Raw genomic sequence first — 19578 nt, 5'->3', positions numbered from 1 at the left:
AACCCAGAATAGAGAGTAAGATCCTCTAAACTGATTCCTCTGGGCCTCCTGACAGCTGAGTCAGACTCGGGTCAGGTTTGGTCCGGGAACCAAGACAGGCTTTTTTTTTCTTCTCTGCCTGAAATGTGTCATCTGTTTACATGCTCTCTCCCTCAAGCTGTCAAGCATGAGTATGCTCCAGTGAGTGGAAAAGCATCACAGTGTTGCTCTGGCTGCTACTTTTGCCATCACTGTGATTTTACTTCATAAATTCCCACTTTGAGATTTCATTTTTGCTCCTTTTTTTGCAGGAGAAGCAGGAGACAGGACATCATGCATGGGAATCCTCTCACCCAGTGTAGGGGATTCAATTTAAAAGGTATTCAGTCATTTTCTTCATTTTGTCCTTTATCTGTAAGGTGATTCTCTAAGATCAGGTTTAAATCAAAGATTAATACATTAAACACACAAAATACATTTAAAAACATTTTAAAATCAGTCAATTTCTATATAATAACACAAACATGTTTTTTAAAAGATCATATTTTGAAAATTTTTGGTTTGCTGAGGCATTGAGATGAGCCACATAAGCATGTTACCACTAACCAAAGTTACTTTTTCAATGATTATAAACAAAATAATAATAATATCCAGTAAACTCCAAGTTTTTCTGATAACAATCTTTCCTCTAAATTAGAGTAATAAGAAAAAAAATAAATAACTATTTATAAAATGGCACCATTTTATCACAAGTTTTGTTTGGTTCAACCTTTAATAGCAAACAAATCCCCTCTAGTAGCTAATATTGTAGCTACATGCTAGCTGCTTTGGCTAATTTAGCCTTTAAAAAAGTTTTTTAGGTTATTTTGAGGTTTAGCTAATATTTCAGCTACATGCTAGCTGCTTTGGCTAAATTAGGCGTTTTTCTGTTTTTTAGGTAATTTCGGAATTTAGCTAATATTTCAGCTACATGCTAGCTGTTTTGGCTAATTTGGGCTTTTTTAAGTTTTAAGGCTATTTTGGAGTTTAGCTAATATTTTAGCTGGCTATCAGCTTCAGCGTTTACAGCTGATTCACCATTATGTTAAAAAGATGTGGTTGTAAAGTTTTAAAAATGTAGTTTTTGAGTGTTCAATAAATGTTTATCCTGTTGGGCCGCAACCTCAGATGTTTTTTGGATTTTGGCTCCTAGAGTATGTCACCCCTGGTTTACGCGATCAAATTTAATTCAGATAAAGGAGGAAAGCGGCTTTTCTTATCAGCTTTGAAATACAACACATTACTAGCATAAAATGTTGCTTGACGGCACAAAGCTGCTTTCAAATTACATTAAATGGTTGAAGAGTTGTCGTGTCGTCTTCAGCTCCAATGTTTACGTTCTTTTGACAATTCTAAGTCTTCAACCATTTATGGAATTAATTCCAACAAATTCTGAGTCAGAGAAAAGCAGCTTTTCGTCAATATGTAACAAGAGTAACATGAATTTAATAAGACTCAAGGAATCAAAAAAACACCAAAATCACATTAACCCAAATGGATAATAGATTGATAGATAGATAATAGATGAATTACATCGATTGCACACACAGTTGAGACGTTATGGTTGTTCAAAGAGCGTTCTTATGTATTGTCGCCGGCGACGGCTCTGAGGGTTAATCCCTGTCGATAAACACAGACTCCACTTATCCTGAGAAACACATTGTTCCTGATTATGTTCCTGTTCTGCAGCGTTTATCCTTATCCCAGACTCCAGAAGCTGCACAAGCTCCTCAAATATAAATATCTGTTTAATAAAAGAAGGAAATGTGATCCTTTTACTTGAAGTCTGTAAATGAAGTGAAGCCGCCATATGGCTGCTGCAGCTAATGAGGCCTAACCCTGTCATCCATCCAGCTGAGCGGTGCACTCACAGCTAAATGAATAAAAATGATCTATAAAAATGGGTTTGTGGGCGTGGTTTGAATTTGCCAAAAAGGCTTTCTGTCAGCTTTTCACGGTGACCCCTGAGACGTGGGGCCAGACTCCAGTCCATCTGTGAGCTCGGTGTCTGTCAGCGAGTGACGTCCGAGGTGACTCCCACCGCGTGTCTGTGCACCAGCCTACAGGAACGCGGTGGAGATGATGCAGTACGGCGTGAAAAACAACACCACCTTCTTGGAGTGTCAGCCCAAGGCTCCGCAGGCGTCCATTCGCTGGCTCATCCAGAGAGACAACGACAGAAGGAAGGAGGTCAGTCTGACTCCGAGGAGGTCAAAAGTCTGTTATCTGCCTTTTTACGACCAGCTAATGTACAGCCAAACAAGGACGGCGTGGAAATCTCCTGAGAGGCAGCTCCGGTGTTTGTTTCAAAATGAGCTCATGCATGTTTTTAATATTTTGACAGATTATTGGCAGAGGAGCTTCATTAGACGCTCTGACACAAACATGATACGGGCCCAGGCTAATGACTGGATTCTCAGTGGGTGTGACATTGTTTAAATATCTGGCAGAGTATAAGTCCTGAGATCCCTTTAGAGACTGTAAAATGAGATCAAGCTTGAAAAGACTTCGTCTAGATCATAATCATTTTACTTTATGGATCAGTTCTCAATTTACAAAACAACACTTGGAAAAAAATTGTTATTTGGAGCATTTTTTTTCATAAAAAGTTCCAGATCCAAAACATTCCTCTAGGCTTAAATTTGATTTCACTTTTATAAACATTTTGTACTTTAAACGAAATTTAGGTCAAGATTTGTTGGATTTATTTTAGAAATGTTTATCCCAGTTTGGAGTCTCAAAGGAACCCAAATGTAGCAAGAAGGCCTTTAAACGAGCTTTCAAATGAGAAAGTATAGATGATTTATGGAGTACTCTGGGATGTATTAACCTTGCTTATGCAGCAAAACAACCACACAGAGCAGAAAATGCAGAGTCAGCTGTATGTTTTGTTGCATTATTTCAGGGAATAGTGTTTGCAACCCTTCCCTTCTATGATTATAAAGTGTATATAGTTTAGATTTTTGTAAAAAATAACAAAATGTCTAAACCTTCTAAAGTTTGTAGTGGAGGGTTCGAAAACCTGAAAGGAAAAAGTCTCACAACATATTAAAGCAATATTTCATGAAATTACTGCAACTAATCTTCCAAATTCTCTATTTCAAAATCACTCCATAGATGTGGTTTACAGATATTTCTCTGAACTGAACATCCCAGTAAACAGAACTGGTCTGATGCTGCATTCGGCTGGACCTGCCTGCAACACTGGAACTGAGAAATGTAGTAAATGTGTTCTGTTATCCAGTTACACTCAGTAGCTGCATTCAATACAGCTAAAAGTCCACGAAGCAGATGGTCAGAGGTCATTCACGATCATGAGAGCGTCAAAGAAGAGACTAGAGTTGTCAGGGTCCAGGTGAGGGTCAGGGCAGGCGGCAGGCAGTCAGAGATGAAGACAGAAGATTAGGTCCAGATAGAAACGCTCAGTAATGCAGGTGGAGTGGCAAAAACAAAAAATTGCAAGGAGTCAGGCTCTGAGCAGCACTTTAGTGTTATATATACGATTGTCAATGAGACTCAGCTGAGTGCCATTAAAGGAGTGTGTGCTGGGAGTAGGGCTGCCACAAACGATTATTTTAATAATGATTATTATGTCTGATGTAAAGGCTGATGTTATTCCCACGTATTTATGTGTGGCCATGATGCATATTGGAGCATTCCCCGCATGGATTTTAACTGAGGCCAAGGCTAAATGTTGCGTATTAAATCCTAAGTCTTCCTCCTGGTCTGAATAAACCATTGGATACACAGATTTAGAAAATTATGTGTGAACAGTCACTTAAAAATAATAATAGTAATAAAAGCACGCTCAGAAAATCATGAGCTGCAGCTTTGTTTGTTTTGTTTACAATAGAACTCTTCTTCTTCTACGGTCATTTCCGGTATTTTAGATACTTCTGCGCATGTCAAAATCAGAATCCGATTTACTTAGAGAATTATCAGAATTACTTACACCGATCAAACATGTGGCGTATGTTAACGTTTATTATAATCGGATGAAGTTTTCCATGTAAACAGTTCTATTCTAATCGGTCCGTTTTAAAGAGATTTTGCTCATGTAAACACAGATCGGAAGGAAATTTTGATCAGTCTGATCAGGTTAGAGGATTCGGACATTTTTACATGAAGCTTTTTTATTCCGATCTGGCTTTTAATACACTAACTTGTGTCCATGTAAATGTAGCTATTGACTGTATAATAGAACTGGACTGAGTGGCCCTCGTGAACAGAAGAATAAACTATTTGTCAGAATAACCATTCTTGCTCTGCTCTTTTCTGTTCTTAATAATCCTTTTTTACTTTAGTTTAGGTTATTAGTTAAAAACTGGCCAATCCCATGCCTCCATATAAGCATGTGGTATGATATCGAACTTTGGAAACTTTCAAGAGGTAGAGGTGTGGATTTTCAGTCAGCTAACTCCTGATTGGCCAGAGTGGTTGCCATAGAATCGATGGCCAACTTTCCTTGTCTAGAAGTGTTTGACATCACACTCACTCAGTCCAGTTTACTGTCAGTTTACAGCTAAATTAGTCGGAGTTTTTTCATTAATGACAAACTTTTACTGCCACACATTACCTGGAAAACAATCAGAAGAAAACAAACACCTGCTGCAGACTGGAGGTGTGATTAGATTACAGCAGCAGTTCCCTGAGCTGTCTGTCTGTCTGTTCAGTGGAGTTTAAACCTCAAACTACACACCAGAGCTGCCAGATCCTGCTCTTCGAGATCTACCAGCTCTTTCTGATTACCTGGATTACCTGGACAGCTCAGAAAAAACAGCTCTTATTCAACAAGCTGTCGAAGGAAGCACGATTTTCAAAAAGTTTCCAGTGAACTTTTAATTAATAACGTTTTTGAGTTCATCAGAAAATTATCACGATAAAACAATTGTTTTTCTAGCGATATCCACTTTTGCATTATTACGAAAAAAGTTTATTTTTTGTGATAACGACATCCACCTGACGTTATTACAAGAAAACAAGTATGATATCCCATCATCCCTTTGTTTACACTCTCCCGCTAGCTTACAGATCCTCACAACCCCCAAGCTAACGTTAGCGGTATAACAAAAATGGCGAGAAATATTGGGTTATGTCCGAATTCCCCCCCTAATCACTATATAATGCGTTTGACATTTTTGGTGCTGTCTGAATCGACTAATACTGAAATTGAGTACACTGGGAATTTCCCAGAAGTCTTTGTGAAAAACTAGCGTGCATCGATGGTCACTAGATTAGTGAATATAGACCACAATGCATTGCAGTCGAGAAATTTTGAACAAAAAAACGTGTTTAAATGTAAGTTTTGAATAAACCATTCACATTTTCACCATCAGAACACAGTGGAGTCATAAATAAATGTCGTAAAATGTTCTAGAAACTTGAACTCACGCTTGTTTCCCTTCCAGGTGAAGCTGAGTGATCGCGTTTTCTCCACCGAGCACGGCCTGCTCATCCGTTCCGCCCAGCCGTCCGATCAGGGCCTTTACTACTGCCTGACCACGGAGAACGGCTTCAAGCGCACCGTGGCTAAAATCCGCCTGCGCGTGCTGAGCGACGCGGTGGTGAGCGTGCTGACAGACAAGCGGCAGTCGCCTTGGGGCTGGGCCAGCTCGGTGCACCCTAAGGTCCTGCTGGCGGCCTTCAGTCCTGCAGAGACTCTGGCCGTGCAGCAGTACTGCAAAGAGAGGAAGGAGCTCCAGAACCTGCAGAAGAAGCAGCAGCAGGCACAGCCACCCGGACCCCTCAGGGGGGATTTGGCCAAACTTAAGCCCTTATTGGACCGAAGAAAGAGCCGCAATCGACGCAACCATCTCCCAGAAGTTTGAGATCCGCCGAGACGGAGACTTTTGTAAAATAGAAGCAGTTTGGGAGAAGGATTTCTTTGTTTTTGCATGAGGTTCTGTGACAAAGTTTCACTTAGACACAAAGCAAACAGGAGCCAATGAGCTGAGAGAGCAAGACAAGCAGGAGCGGAAATGAGCAGCTACTGTCTCAAATATGAATAAAAACAACACGTTTCTGCAGATGATGTTGGAGAAACTCCGTGGATCAGCTGATGATTGACTTCCAGAGGATGTGGTTTGTTTGTTTGTTTGTTTTTTTGAAAGAAGGAGCGTTGTTTACAGCTATGATTACAAAGGGACGTAGAGAAGACGTGACGGTGGAGCTCTGTGGGATGCAAGTCAGTCAAATTGAAAGTGTAAAAAGTTGAGGCCAAAGGAAAAATTTTCTGTATTTAAGCAGATGTATGGCAGCCCGGAGGGCACAAATTACACTAAAATTCACTGAAAGAAAATCAGATTTTAACAAAATAAAGGTTTAAATTTGTTGGAAAATGATCTCCCCAGACTCTAAAGTGAAGTGTTTTTGTTTCCTTATTTATATTTTACTATTTTAAACTGATTTGAATTTAAAAAAAAGTTTGTTTTTTTCATTTGTTTTGAGATTTTTTTGTTGGTTCTTTCTTATCCTTAAACATAATCCCAAAAACCAAAATATTAATCCTGATTCTGTAAATTTCCACTCTGGTCAGTTTAAAAGTGTTCTCAGTGGTCTTTTCATTTTGTTTGTTTTTGTTTTTTAGCCAAAATCTGTCATTTTTATGACATAATGTCTGCAGAGCTGCACCATGGAGTAACCCCGCCCCCCTTTATTCTCCCTGTTGCTGAGAACTCTCTGTTTATGCGCTCACTTGCTAGCTTACAGACCCTCACACCCTCGACTTAAGCTTTTTTGGGTTTTTTTTGTGTCCTCCATAATCAGAAAAACTGCACAAGAACATGTTCAATTCACCAAACACTCAATTTTGGTTGTTTTTGCCTCAAAAGCAAGCTGAAATTGATCATCACAATAATGACTTTGGAGTCAAAAAAGTATATAAAAATATAAAATTTAACCAATATGGGAATTGCTTTTCCAACTGAATTAAGGAAAAATATTTTTCCAAACATGAAATCCATAGATGTAGTTTGATGAATATAATAAATGACATAAAACAGAGTTTTGATGATAAATGCTGATTTTTTTTTTCCAATTTTTTTTTTTTTTTTTTTGGCCCCTCTGGTTTGCCATACATCTCAGCAGAAGCTTGAGCTCAGCAGGAGTGGCTGCAGACTCGCTGATCTTTGTACTGTATGAGAAGATGCCTGACTTTGCTTAGCCTGCATGTTTCACCAGCACTGAAGCATGTCTACCGTTAATGTAAAGAAGTGTTAAAGCTTACCCATAATGCATTTCAAAACCCTGGAATCAACAGTGTGGACTTTTGACTGCAAAAACAACACACATTTCCAGACCGATTGAAACTAGGATCTTTATTAACTCTTCAAGTAGTGATTATCTGTGAAGTAGAAACGTTCAAATATGTGAATAGATGTTTTTTTATGCTTAGATCGTGTAGATAGAAGTCATTGCTTGTGTACAGTTTTTTGTTTCAGTCTTTTAAATTAACTTTGCCTAAACAAATATGTTTCGATGTGTAAAAAATAAACCACCAAATGGCTTCGACCGTATCTGCAACTTGCAGAGATAAAAGCTTTTATTTTGAAAACCATCTGCCTTTCCTCATAGCGATTCAAATGTGCCATGAAACATGCATTTGTATTTATTATTAACCTGAATAAATCTGTTCAGATGAATTTCTCATGAAGAACGTGGATTATTGTTGATGTTTTTGATCAATACGGCTTTTATTTGTTTTGTTATGAGTTGATAAATCATTTTTTTAATGTACACCAGTCACTTTCCTGCCAGGTGGAAGCTTTAAACAAAAACAGAAGCTTTTATTTTGAAACTACACTGATAATTGTTTAGTATGCAAATTTTAGGCTATAAAGTTAGATAAAATTAGTTTCTACCTCTGCTGTGCTTTGGTGTTCGCTGTATTTAAAGAGTTGTCAAAAGTACATATTATTGTTATTACTATTATTTTCAGGAATGTTCTAAATCATAAAAGTGGATATTTAAATCTAGATTGTTAAATCAGGCAATAATCAGGATATAAATTTAGAATAAGTTTAACCCTTTAACACCGGTGCTCCAGTGTTTATGTTCTTTGATTTACAGTAATTTTTTTAACAGGATCAACGTAATTCCAGCAGATTCTGAATCTACTGGAATTACGTTGATCGTGTTAACGGTATGTTAAAGATTTTGTGCTCAGGCGTCACCGGGGACGCCTCAGGTGTTAAAGGGTTAACTAAAGAATAAAATCAAATAAATTCTAAAAAGAAATGTTTTATTTTTGTTTAATTTGATATATCATTCATAAATCAATTAATTTACTGTACAATCTTCTAAATTTTGCTTTATAAACACATTTAAGTATCTATCATGAATTGAATCAAATATCGTTTTTTTTATCATGAGGTATAGATCGGATGGCCATTTTTTTTTTTTTTGTAAGAAGTCAAAAATATTAGTCCTTCTTGCCAGAAAAAAATCATAAAATCAATGACCAAATATCACTATATGGATGTGGAATACGAAACAAAAGAAGAAAAAGGATTTTTATACTTTAAATTCTTGACTACTTAAGTTCATTTCCAAATTGCGCCTTATTTAAATATATATATATCAAACAAGCTGAAATACTTAAAATAGTATTTGAATTATTCAAAGTAATAAAATTAGAATATATGTAAGGATTAATAAACAAACCCCTTTATTTTGAAAATCCCATAAAAAATAGTTTACTTTTTCTTAGAAGAAAAAACATCGTAGTTTTGTTTTAGCTAAGATTTTTTTAATAAAACTATTGATATATTTTTTTAATTACTAGCTACAATAAGTTATTGCAAAATTTGCTGAATTAATTTTTGGCAGAAGAAAAATTATGAACAGTTTCTTCATATGGTAAATGCCAAAAGAGCACATTTTGGAATTTATAGACAAAAATGTTTATTTAAAATTAATAAATTTGAAAGAATTAAATAATTTTTGCAAGGACCTCTGAGAAAATGAATTTATATAACAAATAATTTATTTCTGTCTCATTGTTTTTCCCAATCATATTCCAATTCTGAGGATTGATCAATTCTAAATATAGTCATCAATGTTAAGGAGAGCCACTACAAGTTAGTTTCTTTCTTCTTTATAAACAGCTGCCACCCCATACCATCATACCACCTCCACCAATGGATGTGAGTGTTTATTCAGTTTTTACTCAACAATTATTGGACCTTAATGGACAAATAATGTAAAGTTTAAAGGAAAAAAAACTAAAACATCATATTGAAGAATAGTTCAAACCAAGTAATCAGCTGTGACACCATAAACAGATTTTTTTTTAAACAAATCAATCACTGACTCACCTTTTCCAGCTTTTATTACCTCTGAATAAAGTCACTCAGCAAAAGATATGAGTTCATGTTACAGAGTCTGCAGTTCAAAGGAAATCTGGCGAAACAATTCTCTCTTGAGCTGTACAAAAATCACAGTATACCCCCCAAACCCCCTTTTTAAAACCTAAAAACAAGGCATCATAAATAATGATGAAGTTCAAAACCAAACAGTGCAGGTCCATATTAAGACGGCTGATAGCAGCTTGAGTGCACTGTGCCTTTGCACGGACCGAACGGCGAGGAAGCTCCACGCCGCCGTCACGCAGTCTTGCCCCGGTTGTGGCTCCTCCTCGCAAAGAAGTAGAAGATGAGACAGAGGACGAAGATGCCGGCGCCTGCTCCCATCATGACCTTCTGTATGATGTCCAACATGTTGATCCGGCCAAAAAGTTCATTCTTAAACATGTCTGCGGTCTCGTCGTCTAAAGTTGCCGTCTGGAGGAGGAAAAACAAGAAAAAATTATAGATTTATGTCTAAAAAGTTATTATTTTCTTCACTTTTTTGTCTTTTTACCTCATTCATCCAAACGAGAGGAAGTATGCTGTAGTCTGAGATATTTTTAAAGAGTCTGTAAAATAAAAAAAAGTTCATTATTACAAGCTGTTAAAATAATTTAAATAATAAATGATGTACATGGTCCATGTTTTCTTCCCTGTAGTTTATCATCATTCCACTAGAGGCACATGTATCAAAGTCAAGGCCCAGGGGCCGGATCCGGCCCTCCAGGTAATTCTATCCGGCCCTCCAGATCATTTTATTTTATTGTTATTAAGACCCGACGTTAATTTGTGCTCATTTTTAATTTGTGTAGTTTAAAAAAATATAATTTCATGGATAGTAAAAAATTAAAAGTTATTTAAGGTTTAAGTTGATTTATTCTGAATATTTCTGCCTGTTTTTATTATTCATAATTATGTTAAAAAGTTACAGTTTTAAAGTTCTAAAAATTAACATTTTTCTATTTTTTGGACAATTTTGGCATTCACTAAGATTTTTTTAGGCTATTTTGGAATTTAGCTAATATTTCCGCGACATGGTAGCTGTTTTGGCTAATATGTGCTGTTTTACTTTTTTTAGGCTGGTTTGGAGTTTAGCCAGGGGTGGAAGTAAGTCGAAACGGTCCGGAGTTGCGTTCCGATATAAGATTTGGAGGTGGAATGCTGCTCCTGTATGGGGCAGGCAAAGTACTGGCACAACAAAAAAATCTACTTTTACCCCTGAATGAGGCTAATATTTCAGCTACATGCTAGCAGTTTTGGCTGATTTAGGATTTCTTTTTTATATTTTGGAGCTTAGCTAATATTTCAGCTACATGCTAGCAGTTTTCACTTATTTAGGATTTCTTTTTTCTATTTTGGAGCCTGGCTAATATTTTAGCTACATGCTAGCAGTTTTCACTTATTTAGGATTTCTTTTTTCTATTTTGGAGCTTAGCTAATACTTTAGCTACATGCTAGCAGTTTTCACTTATTTAGGATTTTTTTTTTTCCATTTTGGAGCCTGGCTAATATTTTAGCTACATGCTAGCAGTTTTGGCTTATTTAGGATTTCTTTTTTCTATTTTGGAGCTTAGCTAATATTTTAGCTACATGCTAGCAGTTTTGGCTTATTTAGAATTTCTTTTTTCTATTTTGGAGCTTAGCTAATACTTTAGCTACATGCTAGCAGTTTTGGCTTATTTATGATTTTTTTTTTCTATTTTGGAGTTTTGCTAATATTTTAGCTACATGTTAGCAGTTTTGGCTGATTTAGGCTGCCTTTCAGTGTTTTAGGCTGTTTTAAATGTAGCTATTTTTTTCAGCTACATGCTAGCTGCTTTAGGTAACGTACGTTTTTTTTTTTTTTTCAGAGCTAATTTGGCATTTAGCTAATGTTTTAGCTTCAGTGTTTTCAGCTACCACCTTCAGTGTATTTAGATATCAGCTTAAGAATTTTCAGCAATAACCTTCAGCATTTTTAGCTATCAATTTCAGCATCTTCAACTATCTTCACTAGAATCTTCTGTGGCCAAATTCAGCTTACAGCATTCACACTAGCGTTATTGCAAGTAATACTATATATCTTGATGAAGCTACAAACTTTTTCAACTTTTCTTCTGTGGTGGTTGGTGTAATTTTTATTTTATTTTAAACCGGTAATGTGATTAGCAAAGGGACCAGTGAGTTCAGAGACCTGAAGGCTAAAAAGAACATTATTTTATCTTAATTTTCCAGCTCCATCCTTCTTAAAAGTTTAGTTTCTGTCAAACATTCCTCACTTAAATTGTTTAAGTAAATTTATGTTGTTTTCCATCAATTTTTATTTTATTATGTGCTCATATAAAGATGTAGAGATATAAATGTATGTTTTTCTCTTCATAAAAATTGCTTTTTGTTTCTTAGTTTCTCTTCCTGTCAGAGTACTTTAATCAAGTTTCTAATTTTATTTTTTAAAATTTTACATAAATTTGAACTTCAGCAAAACCTTTATATCATTTTAAGATTTTAGCATTTTAAATTCACTTTGATCATCTTTTGATCTATTATAAAAATGTTCCCAGTAGATAAAAGTAAAAAGAAGATGCAGTTTTGGGCCAAAATTAAAAATAAATAAATAAAAATAACGATAAAGCTTCTGCAGACTGGCAGTCGTTTAATAGAAATTGTCCTCTGAATTGTGGGTGGAACTGTGCGTGTGAAGCAACCCCGCCCCCCTTCCCCTCCCTCTTTCTGATAGCTCAGATCAAGGGAGCTTGTGGCCCGCTCAGAATGTGTTCTAGGTCACAAATATGCTAATTTTCAGACCTTTTTTTTTACTCTGCTCCTAAATCGCAACATTTTGAATAAAAAAAATACCCAGAAATGCAATTTTTAGTTTAATATCATTTATAAATGTCCTCCATCATCAGAAAAATGCCACCAAAAACTGTGTCTTTAACATTTTTAACATGGCTGAAGCTGAAAAATTTATTATTTATTATCACATGAAAGTGGATCTCACCAATAAATATGAAACTGGGGTTTGCGCTTACAGCAGAACTAATTTAACTTGAATGAGCTTAAAGGAATTTTAATATATTTTGGTTTCATCTACTAAACTATCATATTTTATCACTCAGTTTACAAGTAAATCAACATTCTTTAAAGGTGACCTCCTTTTTAATTGAGAGTTATTACTTACGTGACGACATCTGATGGTCCGTACATCATATTCACTTGAATTCTTTTGGCAAAGTTTAGAGTGAACCCGGTGATCTGGTGGAAATCAGGACAGAAGTTTTGGTCACGTTTGGTTGTCGTTTGTCTTCATAGCTGTAGTATAACCTGTCCTACTTACTGGCTCCACATCCAGGAAGGTTTTGTGGTTTTCCGGATGCGGGTTGAGGCCTACCACGCTGTCCCTCAGTATGGCACTGCCGTGAAGGAAGTGGGGCAGAGAGATGTAGATGGGGGCACCTATTTCCAAAAAAGAAAAAGCACAAGAGTTCAGCTGCAGGAGGAGCAGATCAAAGCTATCGCAACACAAAGATAAATCTAAGTGACCTTGCTGACAGGTGCTGAGCTCCAGAACTCCAGCCAAAGTGCAGTTTTTTGTGGTCTGCATGTTTTTGCAGAAGCATCTGTTGTCTGGGTTGTCCACGGGGGAGGCCAGCGTGGTCGGGAGGAGGGAGTAGCGGTACACATCTATCCCTTTCAGGTCCAGCGTCTGCTCATAGCTGGCTGAGACGGACCTGCAGGCAAAAACATGACGCGGGAAGATCTAATCTTAATCTGTTATGCTGTGCAGCTTAATCAACATGAGTCTGTTATGTAATTTTTGACCTCTAGAAGTAAAAAAAAAGACCAAGGGTCATACTAGAAGAAAAGGAAATCACCTGCAAATGTCTGAAGAGAAGAAATAGAGCGGCTTCTCCTTGTCCAGAAAGGGAGCGAAGGACGAAGCGTCTGATGGAGAAATCAGTGAGATTTCTTCAGGTGAAGCTTCTGCAACGTGAGGGCGGAGCAAACACGCAAAACAAACGTACCTGTCCCGTTGATCATGTCACAATAAGAGTCATTCCAAAAGCCGAGGTTGCTGCAGCACAAAGAAAATTTCTGAGCACATGGATTTTACCTTGAACATTTAACGCTGGAGAAGCCATGGGGTCAAAAAAGGACGTGTGTATGTCCACTGGTTCATTTTATTTTTTTCTATTTTTTATTATTATTGTTTTCCTTTTTTTGTTTTGTGTTGTTTTTTTTCTTTTTTTTTCTTTTTTTTTGGCCAAAGCTTTTTCAAATTTAATAAAAAAAATTTTTTTGCCTTTTTTTTTTTATTTTTTTGGCCTTTTTTCAGTTTTTTTCTCTAATTTTTTACTTTAATGACCTTTTTGTCTATCTTTTCTATTTGTATATATATTTTTAACTTTCGTGTCACGTTTTTTTTTTTTTGTTTGCTTTTGTTTTTTATAATCATTTTTACTTTTGATGTTTCTCTTTTTTTGGCCATTCTTGTTTCAATTCCATTTATTTTTTTGATTTGGTGATTTTAATTTTTTTACCTCTCTTTTGTTATTCTGTTTTAAAGTTTTTCTGTTTTTATATTTATACATGTATTTTATGTAATTATTTATTTAGTTTTTGGTATTTATTCATTTTTTTTACATTTTTTATTTCTTTTTTTCTATTTTGTATTTTTAATTTTTTTGTTACCATTTTTGTTCAGGAGAATTTTCTTCTTTTATTTTCGTTTTAATTTTTTGTGTTCGTTTCTTTAATCCTTTTTTCATTTATATTTTTTGTTTTGTTTTTGGCATCATTTTTGCTTTTTTATGCCAATTTGTTTTCTATTTTCATATTTTTGGTGTTTTATTTTTTTTTTGTATTTTTAATTTTTGCGTGGTTTTTTTTTCTTTGGCCTTTTTTATTTTATTTTTTTCTATTGCTTATCTTTGTTTTCGTGGTCTTATTTTCATATTTTTTTTTTATCGCTGTTTTTTTGTTGTTGTTGTTGGCTACTGTAAGTTTCTCCTGAGAAAAATAAACAAACGAAAAAATTGCTACATTAACTTTATATTTAAAAGAAATTTGTGCTTGGGTTCCCCAGGGTTAAAACTAGGAGATAAAAAGAATTTTGAGCCAACCTGTTTCCCCTCCACATGTCAATCTGTGACACTTTGTTGATGTCATCCTTGCCGGTGAATACATTGTAGTATCCATCATAAGTTCCATTGTACTAGAAGAGAAACAAGAGTTGTAACTATTCAAGTCACTTTTAACTGGATCATTTTCTCTCTGTTGCCCTCGTGTGACGTTTACATACGGGTGAGAAAAGACCCATCTGCATCCCGAACAGCAACGGGTCTTTGTAGCCCCACAGCAGCTCACGAACTGTCCGCCTTTGAAACAAGGAGTATTTCCCCTGAGAGGTCAGGAACTCCAGCATGTTGGGAGGAAGAAGTGAATAAGCTCCCTGAAAAAAAAGGAAACATTTGATTTGTCTGAAAAATGTTCCATTTTGTTTCAATTTTTTAGAAATAAAACCAAATTTGTTCTTGTTACTTTGCAAAAACAAAGGATTGTTTTGGTGTTTTTTTAAGGTTTATCTGCTTTCTAAATAAATTCTTCACAGTTTTTGCGATCAACACTTTAACAGTAAAGCATTCTTCCCTCAATATTACGGGTTCAGACGAGGTTTCTCTTCTTGTCTGAAGGTATTTAAAGAAAAACAGTTTGGTCTTTGGAGATCAGCTTTTCCACTTGTGTAACGACACATGAACTTGTAGAGAAACAACAAAAAGCTTCTTGTCAAGAGGGTTGCGGTCCGCAAATAGGCCAAAGACCAGCAGGGAGACTCCGACTGTCAGCTTGATTTACAGCTTCAAGGTAACGTCAGTCTTCTCAAGAACACACTCCAGTTTCAGTTCAGTCACACAAAACAATTACACATAAACATACTTTTAATGCTTAAGCATAACCAGAAGCTTTAAAGAATAATGAAAAAAGGTACATACAGTTATTATTTAATGTTTTGCAGATATAGCTTTAAATACTTTGACTTTAAGTTCCATTAAATTTAAATTCCTATCTTTTTGTTGTCATTAACACTATTAATCCTATCTATGGGAGCTAGCAACACTTTTAAAATGGTTTACAATCTTGAAATGTAAAGAAAAATATAAATGAATCTAGATTAGATATTGTGTACTAAATTAGATTATGTAATTTAAATAAAATGTCTAATTCCTAGAGACATAATTGTCTAGAAAAATTAAGAGATTACAGAATCAAACTTTCACTTAATAGTAAGAGAAGAATCTTATAATTTTTAAAACCATTCTTTTATAATCTCATTTTGACCAATTAGCTAAACTTCACTTTTGTTTTATCTCTACAATCAAAAATCTGCTTCCACAATGACAGGAAGTTAGCAGAAAAAAAATTTAAATCCGATTATTTTTAGCATGCTTGAAGTGTTTAAATTGTGCTCAGTTTGTCAAAAAAAAAAAAAAAAAACATGCTTCAACATGCTTCAAAATTAGGGCCACTTTATAAAAAATATTTAATTTTTTTAAATTAAGACTTTAAATCTCATACATTTACGAGAAAAAACTCGTAACTGCTAAGTTACGAGAATAAAGTTAAAACTTTAAAAGTCATAGGCTAAATTTATGACCTTTAATCCCGTAAATTTACAAGATTTAAAGTCTTAATTTAAAAAAAACAAAAAACTGGATATTACTTTTTTTGGTGGCACTAACACTCTGTCGGATGAAAAAAACAATTACATAACATTTACATTTTCCAGGAATAACGTATTTAGAAAGCTTGGTTCTTAAACTTTTAAGACATAAAAGAATTTTAAGTAAGTAAAATAAACATGCTTAAACTACTTAAGTCTACCTGATCCATCTTGATCCGTTCCCTGCACGTGCGTTAAAGTGTGTTAAAGTAAGCTAAAGCTAGCAGGTAGTTTAGTGTTTTGGGAATATGCTAAAACTGGTAAGTAGTTAAGTGAGCATGCTAAAGCAAGCAAGTTTAGAAAGCATGCTAAAACTTTAGCATGTATTTAGCTACCAGATCCATACCAGCTACCTGATCCATGAGCGTTCATTCCCATTTTGCAATATTAATCAGTTAGAGTAAATATCAAACCACGGTAAAGCTAGCTGTTATTTGAGTGTTTTGCGAGTATCGGTAAAGCTGGAAAGCAGTTTGGTGAGCATGCTAAAGCTCGCAGGTAGCTTAGAAAGCATACTAAAATGTTAGCATGTCTGTTGCTACCTGACCCATGCAAAATACGAACACTTTTAAGGTATTTATAGGTTGGAGTAAGTTTCAAAGCATGCTAAGGCTGGCTAGAAGTTTAAAAAGCATGCTAAAACCTTAGCATGTTTTGTTCTCCAATCCATGCCAGCAACCTGATCCATGTCTCACATGTGCGAAATACATGTACTTTCATTCAGAGCATATAGTGTGAGTGTCAAAGCATGCAAAAGCTGAGTGGTAGTTCAGTGCTTTGGGAATATGCTAAAGCTAGCAAGTTGTTTAGTGAGCACGCCTAAGCTACCAGTTTGGTGAGCATGCTAAAAATAGCAATTTTAGAAAGCATGCTAAAACTGTTGCATGTTTGTTGCTACTGACCCATGCAAGCTACCTGATTCGTACCCTGCGTGTGCAAAATGTGTGTACTTTCACTTACAGCTTTTTTTACGCAATTTATCAGATAGAGTAAGTGTTGAAGCATTCTAAAACTAGTTAGTATGCTAAAACTGGAAAGTAGTGTGGTGAGCATGCTAAAGCATGCATGTAGTTTAGAGAGAATTCTAAAGCGTTAGCATGTCTGTTGCTACTCAACCTTTTGCCAGCTACCTGATTCGTACCCTGCACGTGCGAAATGCTTGTACTTTCATTCAAAGCATTTTTGGAGTAAGTGTTAAAGCACGCTACAGCTGGCTAGAAGTTTAGAAAGCATGCTAAAACTTTAGTATGTTGGTTGCTACCCAATCCATGCCATCTACCTGATCCGTACCACCTTGACTGAAATGTCTATTTTTCCAGCATTTACTGGTTAGAGTAAGTGTCAAAGCACGCTAAAGCTAGCGCGCTTAGCTTAGTGTTTTGGGAATATGCTAAAGCTGGAGAGTGGTTTGGTGGGTATGCTAAAGCTAGCAAGTAGTTTAGTATGTTTTGATCATGTTGGATCAGGCTTTTTTTTTTTTTTTTTTTTTGCTAAAAAGGGGTACAAAAATATCATACCCTCTCACCACAATGTTCCAGATTTTGGCTCTTGCACTTTCTTTTTCACACTTTTGTCATTTTTTAGGCATTAAAAATAATTACATTATCTTGAAAAATTGACTTCTTTAAATTCTTTGTCTAAACTTTATTTAACTACTGCCTTCAAACATGGGAGGAAACTGCTCCAGTCTGAGCTAGGAAGCATTGATACTCGCAAGCTAATAATTACAAGCCTTATCTGAGTGAAGACAGATATTAGCCTGCCAAAGCTGCTTTTGTTGGGCAAAAGGAGTGAGTGGACAGAAATGTGCCGCCCTATTAAGGAGCAATAAGGAATATTCCACCGACGATATTACTCATCGGAACTGTTTGGTACTCAGGAAGAGAAAGAAAACACATCATTTAAGTCTGTTTTTGAATGTTTTTTTAACCCTGATTCCAACTTTACTTGTTTCTTTATACAGTTGGGTTCCAAGTATATTGGTAAAAAGGATAGAAAACTGAAGGTAAAGTGGGATAGCCCAAACTTACAGCCACTCCAAGGTTGAGACATGAGATGATGTCTTCCTCTGGTCCTACAGACATGGACGGCTCAAAGATGGCAGCTTGAGGCAGCAGGAACGAGGCCGTGTCATTGAGGAAGAATGTGATGTTCTCCTTGGCGAGAAATCGTGTCCTGAAAACAAGAATTACTCGGTAATACAAAGGAAGGGTTCTAGTGTTGATGAAGAGGAGCTGGCTTACAGATACGTGTAGGGTCCTTTTTCCATCAGCACTGGTTTCCCGCCCAGCTCCACTTCTTTTGGGTTCTGCACGTCAAAGAACCAGAACTGCCGGTACACCTTTGCTCCCGCAGCCACCCAGTTGTCATAAGCGATGGTTCCGGGCTCGATGGTGGCTTCCTAAAACCCCACAGACACAGACGATCTATTTTTAACATGCCTCCAGGCCAGCAGCTCTCCTGACACTTCAAAAAAGGTGACTGTTCTGCCTTTAACATCAAAGAAGCACTAAAAATAACTGATGGAGATGATTGATGAATCAAGGGAAGGCGACCTTGGCTCTGAATCCTGCCCACACTTTTGAAGCATCCTCCCAAACCGTGCGTCACATTTCTCCTGATTCACCTTGATCTCACTCACACATTCACTCCCATTCTGTCACTCTCTGCGCTCCAGCCCCCCTACCTTCTTCACCGTCTCCTCAATGATCATGTCCCCCACCGGGATGAGGATGCCTCCCAGGATGGTTACCAGAGCGCCAAACACGGCTCCGGCTATCAGCCCGCACCTTCTGTTGCAGCATCCCATGGCGTGGTGTGTGCGTTTCCCCTCCTTCCAACCGTGCGAGCCTGCCTGCCTTCCTGCCTGCCTCTCCTTCTGCTTCTATGTGCTGCTTGTTCGCGTCCCAGCTGCAGAGTCAGGCTGTACCATCGGAGGAGCTGACAGAGCTGCTGAGGCCGGAGGAAGGTGCACACGCCTCTCGCAGCGGCCCAGGAACACCTTTTTAATAAAGTGAGGTTGCATAATGGCACGGCAGGTTTAAGGTTCAGGTGGGAGGAGTCACTTTGGCCAGGTGATAACAGCTGCTGTAGGCTGAGGAAAAGGGGTAACAGCATTTTTATATGTTCATCTTTAAGAAATATTTCTACCAAAGGGGTTTCAATCATCAAATATGTTCTTAATAATATATTTATAAAAGACGACATTATTGAACTTGAAGTTGCAAAGCATTTATTTGTAATCTTGATTATACTTTTATGAGTGGCTTTAAAATTTGTTCCCTGAAAGTTGTTTATCAGTTATGGTGATTATTTAGGTGATAAAAGACCACACGTGGATTATTTAAAGCTCGATGCTGTAGATGAACGTCCTTGTAGATCTCATGAGATCCCTCCTCTGTGCCAAAACTTTAGCGCAACCCTCCATAAAAAAGCAAAAAGATTTTTAAAAAGTTGTGCTCGTTTGTTGATTTTATCATGCACAAAACAAATGAATAAAAGAGTGTTCATTAAACC

General features: G+C 36.5%; 2 protein-coding genes across 2 annotated transcripts in view; one reads left to right on the top strand and one right to left on the bottom strand.

The window, feature by feature from the left end:
- Positions 1-7658, top strand: part of sema3c (sema domain, immunoglobulin domain (Ig), short basic domain, secreted, (semaphorin) 3C) — a gene marked incomplete at its 5' end in the record, with an annotated part of 54586 nt that extends 46928 nt beyond the window's left edge. The window contains 3 exon segments of the mRNA XM_024288867.1: positions 291-358; positions 2078-2208; positions 5427-7658. Of these exon segments, the coding sequence (XP_024144635.1) occupies positions 291-358; positions 2078-2208; positions 5427-5846 (619 nt within the window). The 3' untranslated portion in view covers positions 5847-7658.
- A 1475-nt stretch (positions 7659-9133) lies between these two features.
- Positions 9134-19050, bottom strand: cd36 (CD36 molecule (thrombospondin receptor)). The gene is made up of 12 exons (XM_024288855.2): positions 18749-19050; positions 18306-18463; positions 18093-18237; positions 14644-14793; positions 14465-14556; positions 13367-13416; positions 13217-13286; positions 12885-13072; positions 12679-12797; positions 12523-12596; positions 9877-9931; positions 9134-9797 (listed from the first exon to the last, which is right to left on the bottom strand). The coding sequence occupies exons 1-12, from the start codon at positions 18869-18871 to the stop codon at positions 9621-9623; spliced, it is 1401 nt and encodes a 466-aa protein (XP_024144623.1). The 5' UTR covers positions 18872-19050; the 3' UTR covers positions 9134-9620.
- Between the last annotated feature and the right edge of the window lie 528 nt (positions 19051-19578).

This window comes from Oryzias melastigma, linkage group LG23 (genome assembly GCF_002922805.2).
Source record: "Oryzias melastigma strain HK-1 linkage group LG23, ASM292280v2, whole genome shotgun sequence".
NCBI classification, from domain to species: domain Eukaryota; kingdom Metazoa; phylum Chordata; class Actinopteri; order Beloniformes; family Adrianichthyidae; genus Oryzias; species Oryzias melastigma.
The sequence above is the reverse complement of the archived record's forward strand: the minus strand, read 5'-3'. Positions and strand labels throughout refer to the sequence as shown.